Consider the following 18602-nt stretch of genomic DNA (forward strand, 5'->3'; position numbering starts at 1 on the left):
TTAGGGAAGGCCCTTAGCAAGGAGATAAAATGTAAGTCTCTCTGGATAAGGATGTCTGCCAATATATTGTATATGTAACTCTATATAGAGATCAGGAGTGATGTAGCTGAGGTTAGGGAACTGTTAAAGCCAGAATCTCAGTCCTTCTCATGCAAATGTTCTTTAACACTTCAGATCAAGCCAATAGGCTAAACATGCTCACTCACTCACTCATATTCTACCGCTTATCCGAACTACCTCGGGTCACGGGGAGCCTGTGCCTATCTCAGGCGTCATCGGGCATCAAGGCAGGACACACCCTGGACGGAGTGCCAACCCATTGCAGGGCACACACACACACACTCATACACTCACGCAATCACACACTACGGACAATTTTCCAGAGATGCCAATCAACCTACCATGCATGTGTTTGGACCGGGGGAGGAAACCGGAGTACCCGGAGGAAACCCCCGAGGCATGGGGAGAACATGCAAACTCCACACACACAAGTCGGAGACGGGAATCGAACCCCCAACCCTCGAGGTGTGAGGCGAACGTGCTAACCACTAAGCCACCGTGCCCCCGCTAAACATGCTTATGAGATTTAACTATATAATACATGATACTATACAATGTCCATAAGGAGACCATATTCAAATCACATCTATTAATGCAACTTAAATTCATTCATGATTTCTTTGATAGACATTCATTACACATGCACACGACGTAATTTAGCATTAACATCACAAAGCATAGCGCAATTTCCCAACTGACCCTACACTGATTTCTTCAGAAAAGCGTTATTGGAAATGAAGTCATGCAAGAAGGATTTCCTCTTCCTTCAGTCTCATGGTTGATAACATCAGTTTTAATTTCCTATTTGTTCACTTACAAGTAGAAGAAGTTGAGAATCTGGAGAGAGACGGGGTATATTTCAGCAAGTGTTCAGCCAGAATATTGTTGTCTCAAAAAAAAAACTTAATTAATATGCATGACTCCAAGTAGGAGGGCACCGTGGCTTAGTGGTTAGCAGGTTTGCCTCACACCTCCAGGGTTGGGGGTTCGATTCCCGCCTCCGCCTTGTGTGTGTGGAGTTTGCATGTTCTCCCCGTGCCTCGGGGGTTTCCTCCGGGTACTCCGGTTTCCTCCCCCGGTCCAAAGACATGCATGGTAGGTTGATTGGCATCTCTGGAAAATTGTCCGTAGTGTGTGATTGCGTGAGTGAATGAGAGTGTGTGTGTGCCCTGCGATGGGTTGGCACTCCGTCCAGGGTGTATCCTGCCTTGATGCCCGATGACACCTGAGATAGGCACAGGCTCCCCGTGACCCGAGGTAGTTCAGATAAGTGGTAGAAAATGAATGAATGAATGAATGACTCCAAGTTGAATAGTTTGAGATGGGAAATGGGAAAGAACGCCAGTTTCTTTGCCCATTCATGGCTCATCACTTTACTTGAACCACATTATTATTATTTTTAAAACCTGACTTGATGACATCGTTGCATCGCTATGTGCTTCTTTTGGGATGTACAGTATGTAAGACTAAAATGAAAACTGCAACACTGCGATTTGGTAGAAACACTTCACTCACTGGACTAAACTTAATGACTCAAAACTTTCAGAACATCATGATTCAGCAATTTTTCCCTCCTAATCAGTTCCACTTCAAAACCTGCAAGTAATTAACTTCAGAGACTTTAAGTCTCTTTGCCAAAGAGTGAAGCAGACTTTATAATCCCAGCGCTGAATTAAAGTACAAAAGGTGCCTTTTTTTAAGTAAAGTATAATCAGCTTAAACATTCCAGCTTGCTAGTCTGAATAAAAATGAACCAACACCTGAATGAGTTATGATGCTGCCTTGAAACATTAAAACTTGAAACTTTGATTTAGACGATGCCTGCTCGACGTCCTTCAGGTTGTGACCTGGAAATCGATCATTGTCTGCCGTCTGTAAGGAAGAAGCAGATCTTATAGTGCTGACAGAGGAATCAGAAGGAAACAGGAGGATTTTAGGTCAAGGGTATTACAGCTGATTTCTGTGTGGAAGTTTCTTCCAGTTTTTATTTCAGTAAAATACTTTACCTCCTCTGAAGATCATCCATCAATCCAGTTTCTGTAGCGCTTATCCTTCACAGGGTCTCATAGAGCCTGAAGTTTATCCCTTAACTCTGAGGACATTTTGGTGGACACTTTGGACAGGGTTCCAACCCATAACAGGTCACAATCCCACACTATTACACACAATTCACACACTTTCATTCACACTAAAATTTAGAGATGACAATTGTTCTACAATATGCGTCTTGGGACTTGGGGAAGAAACTGGAGTACCAGGAGGAAACCCCTGAAGAATTGAGAGAACATGCGAAAACACGGGACAGAACCTGAATTCGAACTTCCACTGCTGAAGAGCACATCACAATAAATGATAGAATATTAAGATCCACAAGTCCACAGCTAGAAGATCAAATTTCATGAATGAAAATGTTTTGGGTTTTACCGATCCTGCTCAAAAAATATTAATATAAAAATTTGTTGTCTTTGATTTTACAATATTACATCTTTAAACTGTTATGTAGAGGTTCAACATCTAAAAGGTTATACTCTTAAAATTAAAATATAAACATTGGAAGATAAAAATGTCTAAAAGGTTAAAAATTTGTTTGTTAATCTTGTGTGAATTTAATTGGTTGTTATCCCATTTGTTTGCTAAAGTCATATCGTAGATGGTTGCTAAAATATTCTAGTAGATTAAAATGTGCTGCTAGGTAGTTGCTAACTCAGTACTGGTTGCTAGGGTGTTGCTAGGTGGCAGTTGTAATATTTTCCCAATACTTAATAATTGCTATGTTGTATTCCCAATAGATTCCCCGTGTAGTAGTTAATGTTGAGGTTTCATGTCACTAGCACCTATGGTTTTAGTCTGCATGACCTCACAACCAAAAATAAACACACCCCTATATGTTCCTTATAGGAAATAATACATTTTGGAGGTTTGCTATGTGGGATCTATAATTCTGATCTTCCCCAAAAGCACAAGAACAATATTCCTATTTAGGATCTGCTGATTCTGCCAAATTTTGAGGACCCACATAAAAAAATGCAACCCATGAAACAAAAGAGAATAATAATAAAGCCAATATGATTAAAATACAATCAGCTCATTTGCAGTCTTGGATATTATTCATCTAAACAGATGATTCCTAATAAATTGTTCCACTCAAATTTTACATGGTTGTAAATTTGTACATCGATTACTATTGATGACAAGTTGTTACATTTGATGAAATTACCGCTAATTAAAAAATAAAAAAAAAATAAACCCTTTAATTATCCCTTACTAAATCGAGCTATTAAACGTTTTCAAAATGAACATATTTTCAGCTTCACCTAATCCACCGGAGAATCGGTTTGTAGGTTTGATGTCTGCTCTTTGAGAAAAATGTCAAAATGACAGCAGGTATAATCTTGTAGGACATGTCTGCAAGGCAGCAGTCTAATGAGAGTAAAACCTGTGGTGTATCTGGAACAGGTCATATATTATACATCACAGTTCAGAGTAGACAGTGGCTCCCGACTTGGAAATGTTCACCGTTTGATTTCTGCTGAAGCTCAACTTTAACTGCCTGTCAACAGCTGAGCAAAAGCGATCATGACACTTGCCTACTGTATCACTGAAGAAATGTCCCAAGGTTTAGGGAAGGTTTGCTTAATTTTTTGTAAAAACCTCACTTTAAGGGGTTATTTTTATCCCTAAATAGTTCTAATCACGGATGTCCTTTAGGATATAGCACATCAAGCCCATCTTTTTTAATGCACTTGTGTAGACTCATATCTAGCTCCTGTAGTTTAATTGAAATTGTTGATTTTGGAAGATGAGATGTTGCGAGACGTCCGTCAGTTGAGCATCTTTTTAGCTCAATGAACAGCCTTACTTCCATGAAGGATGTGTATCTTTAGTAGTGTATATAGTAGAAGTACAGTATATAACAGGGTCTCACACCTCCAGGGTTGGGGGTTCGATTCCCACCTCCACCTTGTTTGTGAGGAGTTTGCATGTTCTCCCCGTGCCTCGGGGGTTTCCTCCGGGTACTCCGGTTTCCTCCCCGGTCCAAAGACATGCATGGTAGGTTGATTGGCATCTCTGGAAAATTGTCCGTAGTGTGTGATTGCGTGAGTGAATGAGAGTGTGTTTGTGCCCTGCGATGGGTTGGCACTCCATCCAGGGTGTATCCTGCCTTGATGCCCGATGACGCCTGAGATAGGCACAGGCTCCTCGTGACCCGAGGTAGTTCGGATAAGCGGTAGAAAATGAATGAATGAATGAATACAGGGTCAGGATGGCTGGTCAGGATGGCTGGTCACAATGCAAGGAATTTATTTTGATTTAGTAGCTGTATTTCAGTAATAATGTTTCCATCAAAAAAACAAGATTATCCTGCTTTCTTTAATATGTGCCTTGTTGTTTTTCCACCATTCCAGCTAATCGACTCTTAACAGCCACCCTACTATTTTCTATCTCGCGTTTATTTTCCCCCCTGCAGGTTTTCATGCACCGAATAGACAGATCTTCTCTTCTGTGCTGCATCAAAAGATTATCATTAATCTTTCTTTTCATGTGGAAGTGATGAGTAGATAATAAAGCCTCTTGTTCTTGATTTTGCCCATGATGTGGCTTTGTAATTGCGACTCGTTGTCGTGTAATGAGAGTACTGTGTTTGATCTCGCTGTGTGGAGATGAGCACTGTTACACTCTTCCAGTATTTTGTTTAGCAAACCTTTTTATTCAGATTGACTTCAAAGTGAAGTGTTATACTGTTCGATACAAGAGTGCACGCCATCTCGAGCAGGTTTTGAGCGGTGGGTTAAAGGTTGCGCTTCATAGTAACGGTAGACTTTAAACTCACAAGCTTAGGTCACTAACTAAGGCGCTACTGATGCCCAAGGGAGGCTGTTTTAGATTGTGTAAGATTCAGCCACACATTTGTAGATTGAAGCTACAGATTAGATTTCTCCAGATTAATTTCACGGCCACAGTGTATTTGTGTCATGACGGCTATCGTACAGATGAGCGTGGAGAGACATGGAGAGATCTGACAATGCTACACAATCTTGAAATAAAGACAAACTGGAGTCACTGTTATTATAATATGGTTTTATCATTAGCTTGAACTTTTTCAGGTGAATAGACCTCCTAATTTGTCCTTTTCGTTATTGTCATTTTTCCCTTCTACTGTATGTCATTGTTGTTAATGATTTTTTCTTTGTCATTGTAGTTGCATTGTAGTATTTGTGTCATTTTTTTGTAGTTGTTATTATTTTCACTGACAATATTTTATGTTTTTTTTTTCTGTCATTCTTCCTCTTCTTTTTTCCTTCTGTTGTAGTTGTCTAAAATATCACCCCGATTCCAAAGTCTCGACTTGTGCTGTTTTTTTATAATTTTTTTTTTTTTTTTTTACATTTTACATTTTTTATTTTTTATTCCAAATACATATCAAAAGCTAGAGATCTGTCTTACTATGGATTGTGTTATGGCTTTGATGGGATTGGGAGCGATTGGAAGCAAGACATCTTAATACTCCGAATCCCTTGTTACCGAGACTAAAACGTCTGTTGGATTAATGATGACATATTCCACCGTGTTAGAAAAGTTCACATTCAATTTGTACTGGGAAATAACAGCATGCATGTGCACATGTTTCACATTCAGTCAGCTGCACTTTAGAGCACTTTATCAAAATGTCAAACAAGCTGGAACACAAAACAAGCACAGGAGGAGCTGAAGACGAGTGGGCTTTTTTTGTGGGTTCGTTTCTTTTATCTTTGAATAGTAATCCGGTTAAATCTGTCACATTACTTATGTAAGCTCGTTTGTTAAGATGCCTGGTTGTAATAGGCATAATTGATCACCCATGTGGCATTGTTAAAAGCAATACAGATGAATTTTTGTTTGGAATTTAACGCTTTTGATTTGAAGCATGGTATAGTGTATATCAGGGGAAGTGGAAGCTCATTGGTTAAGGTCATGAACTACTGAATGGAAGTTCATGAGTTTGAATCTTTGGGCCCCTGAGCAAGGCCCCTGATCCTCAATTGCTTAGCTGTATAAATGTACATTGACTGGATAAGGGCATCTGCCTAATGCTGTAAATGTATTTCAGAAGCAAAAAACCAATAAGGATTTTTTTTGTCTTTACAACAAATGTTGTGCATTTGATGCATCTTAATCATGCTTCAGATCTTATACTTAACACTACTAAATATCGATTTAAGTATATTTTCTTTATCCTGAGCTGTTTTATTTGCTTCTTTGCCATACAAACCTCAACACAAAATGTTGCCATAAACTGTCATACATCTGCCTCTAAACCTTCCATCATGTAAGAATAAAGATCCATCCTGCACTTTGTCGCACCTAAATGCCCTCCACCTCATCTCTCACTCTCTATACCCACATTTTCATCTGCACCCTGCTTTATCATCCTTCCTGTCAGTCGTTTAACACACAGCTCTGTGGACGACTCAGGGATGTGCTCAAAATGCTAAAGTGACAAAGGTCATGTGGGCCGTTAGAAGCTCTACTGACTACTAATCCAGGCTGCACTGCTTTTTTTTGCCTAGTTTTTCCTCAATGTCATAAGTACTGATCCCCCTGCTGTCATGCCCTCATACAACCCTGCCGGTATCAGTGGACTAATTATTACTCACACCTCAAATGATTTAGTAATTATTCACTTGTGTCTTTGTAACTACTATTCTATTATTTTTTTATACAATAAAATATTGTATTTTTTACAATATGTACTCAAATAAAACAGATTAAATCATATTTTTCCTATAAATAAATAAGCAAAAAAAAAAAAACATTTGAATCCACTTAAAATAAAAAGAAACTTTAATCACTAAATAAAAAAAGAAATAAAAACGAATTAGACCTTATGCTTATTCAATCATTGGTAACTAATGCTGCATATAGTATTTCATTTTCTCATAATAAATAATAAAGTAAATAAAATCAGGTAAAATGAAGTTAAGTAAAAAATACATATAAAAAACCTTTATAAGTAGGATAGTGTTAAATAACTAAATAAATGTATAAATATAAACATTAAATAAAGAACATAAACATGAACAAAAGCAATTCAGTATTTTGCTGGATAAATGTTTTTATTTTAACTGATTTTAGTTAAATAGAAAATGTTACAATTATTAATTAGTATGTGATCTCACTACAAAATAAATAAATAGAAAAAATAATAGACATTACGATATATTTAACTGTATGTATGTATGTATGTATGTATGTATGTATGTATGTGTGTATGTGTATGTATGTATGTGTGTGTGTATGTATGTATGTATGTATGTATGTATGTATGTATGTGTGTATGTGTATGTATGTATGTGTGTGTATGTATGTATGTGTGTATTGTATGTATGTATGTGTGTATGTATGTATGTATGTATGTATGTATGTATGTATGTATGTGTGTATGTATGTGTGTATGTATGTATGTATGTGTGTATGTATGTATGTATGTATGTGTGTATGTATGTGTGTATGTATGTATGTATGTATGTATGTATGTATGTATGTATGTATGTATGTGTGTATGTATGTATGTATGTATGTATGTGTGTATGTATGTATGTATGTATGTGTGTATGTATGTGTGTATGTATGTATGTATGTATGTATTGTATGTGTGTATGTATGTGTGTACAGTATGTGTGTGTATGTACGTATGTGTGCATGTACATTTTCTCATTACGCCTGTTTTTTAAACCAGTAGATTAAGATATAGATGCATAAAATATTTATTTATATTTAAAATAAATATTTTTTTTATTTTTACATGATTATTGATAAAGTGACTGATTAATATTCAGGTTTTTAAGCTTTCTTAAGCATTGACTACATTTTTTTCTCCTTGCATCATTTTAGCTCCAAAATTAATTTCCACAAAATTAATTTCTAACATAAAATGTTGTCGTTTACTTTCTTTTCTTTTTTTTTTTTTTGTTCAGTCTGAGTCTGCTGTTTGAATGTGCGAAGGTGTGAATGTCAAATAGAATTCAAGAGTGCGCTCAAGGCAAGGAAACAGATCAGATAAGGTAGTGATGTGTGCAGTGAATGCTGGGTTTGTATAAATATCTATTCTTCTTTTAACATTGTAATGTATTTTTTTTTTTTTATAAGAGGCTTTCCCATAGCATAAAGGAGTTCTTCATTTCCTGTTTCCTTGTTGTGAATTCACCCAAAAGAGTCAAGCTTGATATTTGATACTTAGATCTGTCAGGAAGCGTGCTGGGTTTAATATGGCAGCATTTTGTGTCTAGTTCATAACAGGTCCAGTTCCAGCCTATTATAGTAGGGTGGGTTGGTGCAAATAATAAGTGGGCAATCAGTGTTAGTGGCCCCAAACCTAATCAAGTTCTCCCCATAACCAATATATGTACAAGGCTCCTGAACCCCAACACAAGCATCACTACTATTGCTTTATAGGTTTATACTGTGCTATGGGGCTGGGGCTTTTTTGCGTGGGGCTGCTGCAAACTGTAAGCTGCCCAGCCAATCAGAAATCATGCTGGTATTTTCTGTGTTATTTTTCCCTTCGGCTTAAAAAAAAAAATCAAACTTTGATTGGGGGGGCAAGACCTACTGTACTGTAAATTTGTCCAAAATCTGCCCACTTATGCTGCCAGTTCAGGTTCATGAACTCATTAAGAATTAGATGTACCCTTTAATAAGTTTGGAAAGCACTTCAGATGTTTTTCTGTGATTTCTCATTTCTTGCTAGTTTAACTTCTTTCCTTGTGATCCTGGAAAAGTCTGTATAACTTGCTAATAGTTTATGATATATTCAGTGCTTCCTGGTATTAACAGGATGGACCTTCATTTTTTTTCTAATAATTACATTTAATTCAATTTAAGCCTCCTGGTGGTCCAGCGGCATCATCCCGCAGTATCGTTGCTGCAGTGTGGGTTTGAATACCAGGCAGGGAACTAACCCAGCCACTGAAGAGTTAAATCTCAGTGCCGCTCCCAAGCCCAGATAAAATGGGAAGGTTGCGTCAGGAAGGGCATCTAATGTAACCCTGCGCCAAATCAAATATGTAGGCCATGTGATCCGCTGTGGCGACCCTAAACAGGGAGTAGCTGAGATTCAGTATAGCTGAACCTGTCCTCTTCTGAGTAAAACCCAGTATAATGTTGATAAAAAATGGCTTTTTCATTACTGAACATTACAAAATGAAACAATACTAAGTGCCTTGAAAGGACTTTGGACTTCCACTTTGTGGAAGCTCAAAAAAAATATTCTTATGAGATTATTAACCTAAACCCAAACTATTTACCCAATGTTTAAATAATAATTGCAAACTAATATACTAACAGGAAGTACACAAGTAATCTCTATTACAAAGTGCCACCAATATTATAACTATTCAGAACGACAGCCAGAACATTCTCCAAAATTCATGCCACCGAACTTCCATCTCAGCGAACTATCAATCCAAATCTCACCAGCCAATAATAGTACACCGTTGTTAGGCTCACCCCATATGAGAGGTTTGAACCAGAATTCATTAAACATGATTAGCAAATTAGGAAGATGAGAAAATGTTTAACACAGAATTTGAAGATTGCAGTGAAAATTTGGTGCCACAGTTTTCCGTTTGAGTGATTTCTTCTTTCTTATTATGCATTTTTGTCATACTTTTAGCACAAATTTAAGTCCATATATCGATTAAGAGTTTTGGGATGTCTTTATGATTACAGCATTAGCGCTTTGGTACACATTTGTTCTTCTTAGATTACTTTAGTTGAAAGTTATTGCTGATCAAAATAAAATAAAAACCCTTTTGGGGTGAATTGCAGACTCTGGCGGCTGTGAGAGACGTTTAAACCCCCGGCCGGAGATCCTTACATTTATTTGCAGTTGTTTTGTGCATTTAAAAAGGACAAAATAACATAAGGAGCTGCTTTCACAGAATGGCCACACGGCAAATCTTTCCAAAAGCCATTTACTAATTCTGCAAATTACCTGTGTGGCTTGATCCTTTTTGAACAAGTAAATATCACTCCATCAAAACTATTCCAGCTGACTGTGTGCCTTGACTCTGTATTTGATTAGCAAGGAACTGGAGTTGGAGTATTCTTTTCTCTGTATCGGTTCAAATGTTCAAGGATGAAGTTTGCTGTCTATATTTTGATGCAGAAGATTGTAGAAGGAGAAGGATTACATGCAGTAGTTGAGGGATACACAGTGACAATCTGAAGTACCTCAGAAATGTTTTTCTGGGCTTATCAGCAGGGTTTTGTGTTTGAAGGCAATAGGCTAGATGGTATTAAAAAAGCTTCTACTCAAGAACAATGTGGCAAGCATGAAGGTGTGAAATACACACAGGTATTATTGTCCTTTCAGGATTTTAGTGATTATTGCAATCTTGAGTTTTGTGAATTTATGATCGCAAAATTGAGAAATCCTGGAGAGACTGATAGTGGCTAATCTTTGTATGTATGTATTGATGGATTGTTGGAATGGATGAATGGGATAGGATGGAATGGGAAGGATGGATACATGGAGAGTTGAATGAATGGATTGATTGATAGATGGATGGATGGATGGATGGATAGATGGATGTATGGATAGAGCCCTGAGCACCAAAACGACCAGATATAGGAACAGTTTCTTCCCTCAGGCAATCCATCTGATGAACACTTAACATACATCTGATGAACACCTAACATACACAAAACAAAACCTATTCTTACATTGTCTACAAGTACGCATTTATATTTTATTTTGCACATCCATATTTGAATTTGCACATCTTTACTTTAATTTGCACACTTATATTTCAATTTGCACATACAACTGTCTACTATTTATGTGTTCATGTCTTACCATTGCTATATGTTTACATTGTGGAGCTCCTGTACTAGAAAAAATTCCTCGTATGTGAAAACATACTTGGCAATAAAGACCTTTCTGATTCTGATGAAGGAATTGGTTTGAATGGATGGATACATGGATAATTGGATAGATGGATGGATGGATGGATGGATGGATGGATGGATGGATGGGTGGGATGGGATTTGATAGAATGGTACATGGATAATTGGATGGATGGATGGATGGATGGGTGGGATGGGATTTGATGGAATGGTACATGGATAATTGGATGGATGGATGGATGGATAGATGGATGGATGGATGGATAGATCTTTACACACTAATCCAGTATGTAAGGAGGAAGCTCTCTGCATTTGGGTTTATCTGAAAATTCAAACCTTTTTAAAAGTTTTCTCGTCTGTCAGAAAAAGTCCTTCCTAAGGCTTTTGTCAATTTTTGAAAATTTGAACACTGACGCTTGCCAGATGCAGGAGGCTTTCTGGGAGAATGAATAACCAGTTGGCATGATGTGATTAGAGTTTCAGCACGAAATCCCTTAAGATTAATTCAGCCACAAGAAGCTATTCAGCATGTTGTCACAGTAGAAATGCCGTGATGGAAAATCCCACTCTGCAGAATGCTTTCATGGTCATTTTGCTTTACAGAAAAAAACCCCTATAAGCAAGAGATCTCCATCATGTCAGAGATCAGTCAGTTTGTTCTAGAGAAGCTCTGATGCTAAAACAGCTACTGTATGCTAGGGGTATGCCTGAAGTAATTAAGACCTCCACTTTAATAGTCCATAATCGATCATCTGACATTCCAGCTCCATTCCGAAAAAAAAGACAGATATTCAATAGTGTCGTCTCAGTGCTGTGATCTGTCAAGTAGAGTTGATGGATAGAATTATTTGACTTAATTATAAAACACATCCTTGTGTGATAAATGATGCCATTACTGTGCTCCTTCTTACAGGAGAACAATATCTTTGAAGAGGTTCAGTCAGGTTTCAGGCCACATCATAGCACAGAAACTGCGTTGTTAAAGTTACAAATGACTTGTTCTTAGCTTCGAACCAAGTCTGCATCTTAATATTAGTTCTACTTGACCTTAGTGCTGCATTCGACACTATAGATCACAACATTCTCCTAGATCACTTACAAAATTACACAGGAATTCAGAGACAGGCTTTAAGTTGGTTTAGATCCTACCTGTCTGTCTGTCTGTCTGTCTGTCTGTCTGTCTCTCCTCTCTCTCACTCTCTCTCTCTCTCTGATATGTCCCCCTCCAACCCCATCCCCTGTAAGTCAGTGAAGTTCAGGCTGTAGAGGTGAATCTTCAGAATGTTCTTAAATTCTTCTTTGGTGTCCTCATGTGTTTCCTGTGAGATCAGAGATGTGCTAACAGATACTGTAAAAACTCCTCTTCATTGGTTTGCACCATCTGTTCACTTTGCACATTTTGAAGTGACTAATCATTGAAGCCTTAAGTGCTTTAGACTTGTAGTGAAGTCAAAAGTATTAAGAGTGATGCAACTTTTTTCTTTCCATTTTGTAAGAACCGTTTCTCATCCCAGTCATTTGTGATGCAGAGTCTGTCTGTACTGTTTAAGGACGAGGATGATAACTGTGCTATGCTTTTCATTCTTAATTCTCTCACTCTCACTCACTCACTCACTCACTCATTTTCTACCGCTTATCCGAACTACCTTGGGTCACGGGGAGCCTGTGCCTATCTCAGGCGTCATCGGGCATCAAGGCAGGATACACCCTGGACGGAGTGCCAACCCATCGCAGGGCACACACACACTCTCATTCACTCACGCAATCACACACTACGGACAATTCGTTCGTAATTGACTCTTTAATAATAATTACAATTCTAACACCCACATCGTCATCGTCTGTGTATCTTAATATTTAAGACTACAGTATAATGCGCATATGTACATTGCCTTTTGTACATCCCTGTGTATTTCAATATTTATGACTACAGTTTACTTTCATGCACACTATTTTTATTCTACAGTATATTTAATTCCACGGTATACATCTTCTTTTATATTTGATTCTTATATTTTTATTGTTTACTTTTATTTCACTCTGTGTTGTATTTTTTTAATCTGTGTTGTATGTTTTAATAATTGCACTGTCCATGGAGTGGACCTGATTCACATTTCACTGCTAGTTATATACTGTATGCTCTATATAATTGTGTATGTGACAAATAAAAATCTTGAATCTTGAATCTATTGTTCTTTGTGTTTTCTTTAGAGAAATGTGATGAAGCATTGGCCACGCCCCTTTCCCAAAGTGCCTTCAGCAGCTCATCGGTGTTCACCACCGGATACACTCCTGAATACGCCAAACTGAACAGGAGAGGAGGTGAGAGATTTTAAAGAGTTTTTTTCTAACCGATAAATAAAAAAAAATTCTTATTAGAGTGCTTAGATGTTTGGAGCTGACAGAATCTCTAGCTCAGGTGAATGTGAGGCACGCTCTTAATTAAACCACTGTTAGTATGGGTCAGTGGACTTTGTGTAAATATTTAATAGGACATGGCTTTTTAATGGATCTGCAGGATGTCAGTGACACAATGCGCACTGTTTCACTGCTACACTGTTTGACACCTTCACAATAGTGGATAGAGAGAAGGATTATTATTCACCCTTCCCAATAGGTATGTATTCACAGTTCCATACCATAAAAGCTTTCTTCATCATAGCATACTTACCTTAGACCCAAATGTTTCTAAAATGTGTAATAACTATCAGACTCGGCTCTTGACTTCCAGCAATTAAAATCGGAAGTCGTAAATTTTAATGGAGTCTTGCAGTAAGCAGAAAATTAGCCTCGGCTGTCATGAGAACAAACACCCTCAAGTCATTAAGGTCTGATTTGATGTAACCGCAGGATAGTTTTCTAGTTTTTATTGCAGATAAGCAAACAGCCTGTCAGGAACATTCATGTCCCAGGCATTTATCAGCCGTATTTATTCCTAATGACATCACCGAGACAGGCTTATTAGCTACACTAGATAAGCAGCATCATAAGAGACTAATGAAAGGATTCAGACATCTGAATGCCAGATGCAAATTTTTATACAGCAGAGGCTGGAAGTGACACTAGAAGTAGAAGTAGTGGCCGTAAAAGTGTTTATAGTGACTCATTCACTAGCAGGGTGAAAATCAATATCACCCACATACAGTATATAGGTGTTATACTATCACTATCACTGGCACAGGTTCACCCATCCTGGACAGCTGAAAAAAATCACCTGGTCTGAGATGCTTTTCTCCCACCAGATTCTTCCTGGGAGCTTGAAGCAGTCTGAACATTTTTCTCTGACCTCTCTTATCAAAAAGGTGTTCCCACCCTGGGTACTGCCACACACTTGAGTGTTTTTTTTGTTTTGTTTTTACACCATTCTGTGTAAACTCTAGAGAGTTTCTGAAACACCCCACCAACCATGCCATGGTTAAGTCACAGAGATCAGAATTTTGCCTTTTCTGATGATTGATGTGAACAAGAACTGAAGCCTGTACTGTATATGCATGGTTTTCGGTATCGTGATATTGCCGCATGATTGGCTGATTAAAATCTGTGCGTTTCCTCCATGACAACTCTAAGTTTACTCATTTATTGATAGATTGATGGTGATGGAGGTAGGTTTGTCTTTGTAAAAAGATCTGCTGTTGAGGTGGTCGCTGCTGCTTATGTGTGTGTATATACACTCACCGGCCACTTTATTAGGTACACCTTACTAGTACCGGTTCTGCTGCTGTTCCCATCCGCCTCAAGGTTCGACGTGTTGTGCGTTCAGAGATGCTCTTCTGCATACCTCGCTTGTTACGAATGGTTATTTGAGTTACTGTTGCCTTTCTATCAGCTCGAAAAAGTCTGGCCATTCTCCTCTGACCTCTGGCATCAACAAGGCATTTGCGCCCACAGAACTGCCGCTCACTGGATATTTTCTCTTTTTCGGACCATTCTCTGTAAACCCTAGAGATGGTTGTGCGTGAAAATCCCAGTAGATCAGCAGTTTCTGAAATACTCAGACCAGCCCGTCTGGCACCAACAAATATGCCACGTTCAAAGTCACTTAAATCACCTTTCGTCCCCATTCTGACGCTCGGTTTGAACTGCAGCAGATTGTCTTGACCATGTCTACATGCCTAAATGCATTGAGTTGCTGCCATGTGATTGGCTGATTAGAAATTTGCATTAACGAGCAGTTGGACAGGTGTAATAAAGTGGCCGGTGAGTGTATATATACATATATATATATAATTGCTATTCTGCTTTGAGTATTAACCCTTACTTGGTTTGCAAAATCAATTATTTTCCATTCTATTCCTCGGTAAAGTCCACTATAAAATGATGTCCTGGTCTTATTCCCTCTTCATGTCTCATGCCTCTACAGTCTTCTCCTTCAGCAGAGATGGAGGCATCTGTTTAGCATAGCTCATCTGTGAAGTAGAGACAGGGAGGAAAAGGTCAAATCCCTGTCGAATATAAACCTGTTTGTCCTTCACAGCTGGAAATGGAAAGGTAGTGAGATGGGAGGACTGAAGACAGACGCTCAGGCGAGCCAGTAGGAAGCTAATGAGAGGGAGAGCTGGGAATCGGTTGAGGCTGGCAAGAGGGGGAAAGATGGCTGTGCTCAGCATTCAGCCCAAGAACGAAGTCTCTGCTGAATAGAAATGTGGCCGTGCATGAGATTGGAGTGTTAATAAGATGCACAGAACCCAGTGATCCCTGCACTTCATTTTATTTTTCATTCTCAGTAGTGAATTAAATCCCCTCAGCCTGCTACTGAGGCACAATGACATTTATAGGCTATGCAAACAATTTGACTTCTTTCCTCAAATTTCTCTTTGGTTGAAATACATATTCATATGTATTTGCTATAACTCATTTAAGTCATTTTCTGGTTTGGGAACTTTTCTCAAACTTGCTGTAATTTTTGGAAAACTTGAAGAGATTAAGAAATGTTCAGCATTAATGTTGGAAAATCTCTGTAAATCTAGAGCAGAGTTCAAAAGTAATACACAAGCACAAATAAATAAAATTGTTCATTCTTCTATGAGGGTGTGTGTGTGCCCTGCGATGGGTTGGCACTCCGTCCAGGGTGTATCCTGCCTTGATGCCCAATGACGCCTGAGATAGGCACAGGCTCCCCGTGACCCGAGGTAGTTCGGACAAGCGGTAGAAGATGAATGAATGAATGAAGGTTCATTCTTCTACAAAAGTGTATGACAAAACTATTGTTCGATGGATGTGGTAGCCTAGTGTTTAAGGTACCGGACTACCAGTCGGAAGGTTGTGAGTACGATTTCCATGTCTACCAGGCTGCACTGCATGTCCCCTGAGCAAGGCCCTTAACCCTCAGTTGCAAAAAATGAGATAAAAAATGTAAGCTGCTCTGGATAAGGGTGTCTGCTAAATGCTGTAAATGTAAATCTTTATTCTGGACATTGTCCAGTGCCTGTCCACTAGCTAGTCCATAGCAATGCCATAGAAGAAACATTTCTAGTTTGCTGAAGAACCTTTAAGCAAATGGTTCTTAATATTATATTTATAGTCCCATAAAAAACATTTTTATAGTCTAAAGAATATTTTTCTCATGAAGTAAAAGTAAACGTTCTATACTGTAGGTGCTAAACCGTTTATGAACCCTTATTACCCTTACCCTTACTCTTATTATTAAGAGTGTATTAACCGTGAGTTTTCTCTTCGTCCGTTGTATCTTTTAAAAAAGTTGCTCCTATACACATTTACAAGAAAGTGCTATTAGCTCTCTTCCTAATGCTATTAGCTCTCTTCCTAATACATGAGCTCAGAGACACTAATGTTTATCTGGTGCTGCTCTGATTGACAGAGGAAAGAGTAAGGCCATCCTTCCCTCCTAGACAGCAGAGGTGTTACAGTAGATGTGCTATCATTGGTGTTCTGGTTGGCTTTTAATTGTTCAGGGTATTGTGCAATTTCTGAAAAGCTGATATAACAGTCTTGGGCCCAACTCTAACATTTATACCATTTTATACGAATTAAATAAAGTGAAATCGAGACACTGGCACCAACATAAATATGTTGCATATTGTGTTTAGTCTGTCCGTCCAATTTTTGTATGGTTTTCATGAAGTTTTTTTGTTTCCCCGGACTCCAGTGTTCATTTCCACCACCAGATCTACTCGTTTGTTTCTTTTTTTACGTCTCTTTACTTAGCATTTCTAAAGCATTTCCACAGTCTGCGATTCAACCTCCTTTTTCTTCTTTGTACTGCCATCTTTCTCCTTCCACTCGCTTTCTTTTACTCCCCTTATCTTATCAGAATGTCAGTCTCCATGGCAGGTTACAGTACAGTCACCCCCCCGGCTGTCTTCTTATCTCTATCTCCTTTCACTCATCCTCTTCTTTGCTTTCTGTTCTCACTATGTCACTGTTAAGCCTCTCTTTTACTCTCTCTAGTCTTTAGGTCAAACAGGCCAGCCCAGTTTTTCATGTGCTAGCTCCATGGGTGTACACTTATCAAAATGACCAAGTGTTTTATTTTTTGAAGATGCCATTTTGTGCCACTCAATTCCTCTCTATCCAGAGATGGACCCTGATTATCCTGTTGAAGCCAGATTTCAAGTAATGGCTATATAATAGGATCAAATCTCAAATCCTACATCACATCTTATCAAGAGACTTGTCACTGCTGTCTGTGCTTCTGCTCTGACAAAGGAACCTGACATTACATATATATTCTTATTTATATAGATATTAATCTATATCTGTATATTTCTACTATATTAATTTCTCTATTATAAAAACTAATTAAAAAATAAAACAATTGTCAGAAACACAAACATTACTTTATGGTGCAGTGGTGGCTCGAGTGGTTACGACTCTGGGTTGTTGATCGGAGGATCAGGATTCAAGCTCCAGCACTACCAAGCTGTCACTGTTGGGCCCTTGTGCAAAGCCCATAACCCTCTCTGTCCAGGGGTGCTGTATCATGTCCGACCCTGTGCTCTGACCCCAACATCCAAAGTTGGGGTACGTGAAGAAAGAATTTCACTGTGCTGTAATTTATATGTTAGAAAATAAAGGCTTCTTTTTTTTTCTTCATGGAAAGCTTATGTGTGGGAAGTGAAGTGAAGTGAAGTGAAGTGAAGTGAAGTGAAGTGAACTGACGTGACATACAGCTAAGTACGGTGACCCATACTCAGAATTCGTTCTCTGCATTTAACCCATCCAAAGTGCACACACAGCAGTGAACACACACACACCGTGAACACACACCAGGAGCAGTGGGCAGCCATTTATGCTGTGGCGCCCGGGGAACAGTTGGGGGGTTCGGTGCCTTGCCCAAGGGCTCCTCAGTAGTGGTATTGCCGGCCCGAGACTCGAACCCACAACCTTATGAGACATGAGGTAAGGCAGATCATCTATTATTTTTACCATCTGATGAGGAAAAATCAGGGGGCACAATGGCTTAGTGGTTAACACGTTTGACTCATACCTCCAGGGTTAGGGGTTCGTTTCCCGCCTCTATTCCCGTTAGGGGTTCGATTACCCAGAGGAAAACCCGGTTTCCTCCGGGTACTCCGGTTTCCTCCCCCGGTCCAAAGACCTGCATGGTAGGTTGACTGGCATCTCTGGAAAATTGTCCGTAGTGTGTGATCGCGTGAGTGAATGAGAGTGTGTGTGTGTGCCCTGTGATGGGTTGG

The 18602-nt window shown here is 38.7% G+C and overlaps 1 protein-coding gene across 1 annotated transcript in view; it reads left to right on the top strand.

Annotated features, from left to right (window-relative positions):
- LOC132840451 (contactin-associated protein-like 2) overlaps window positions 1-18602 on the top strand; it is a 116830-nt gene that overhangs the window by 25352 nt on the left and 72876 nt on the right. Inside the window, exon 2 of the mRNA XM_060862109.1 lies at window positions 13159-13269. Coding sequence (XP_060718092.1) covers window positions 13159-13269 — 111 coding nt within the window. The remainder of the gene's footprint in view (window positions 1-13158; window positions 13270-18602) is intronic.

The sequence above is a fragment of the Tachysurus vachellii genome, chromosome 25, assembly GCF_030014155.1.
Source record: "Tachysurus vachellii isolate PV-2020 chromosome 25, HZAU_Pvac_v1, whole genome shotgun sequence".
In the NCBI taxonomy this organism is placed as follows: domain Eukaryota; kingdom Metazoa; phylum Chordata; class Actinopteri; order Siluriformes; family Bagridae; genus Tachysurus; species Tachysurus vachellii.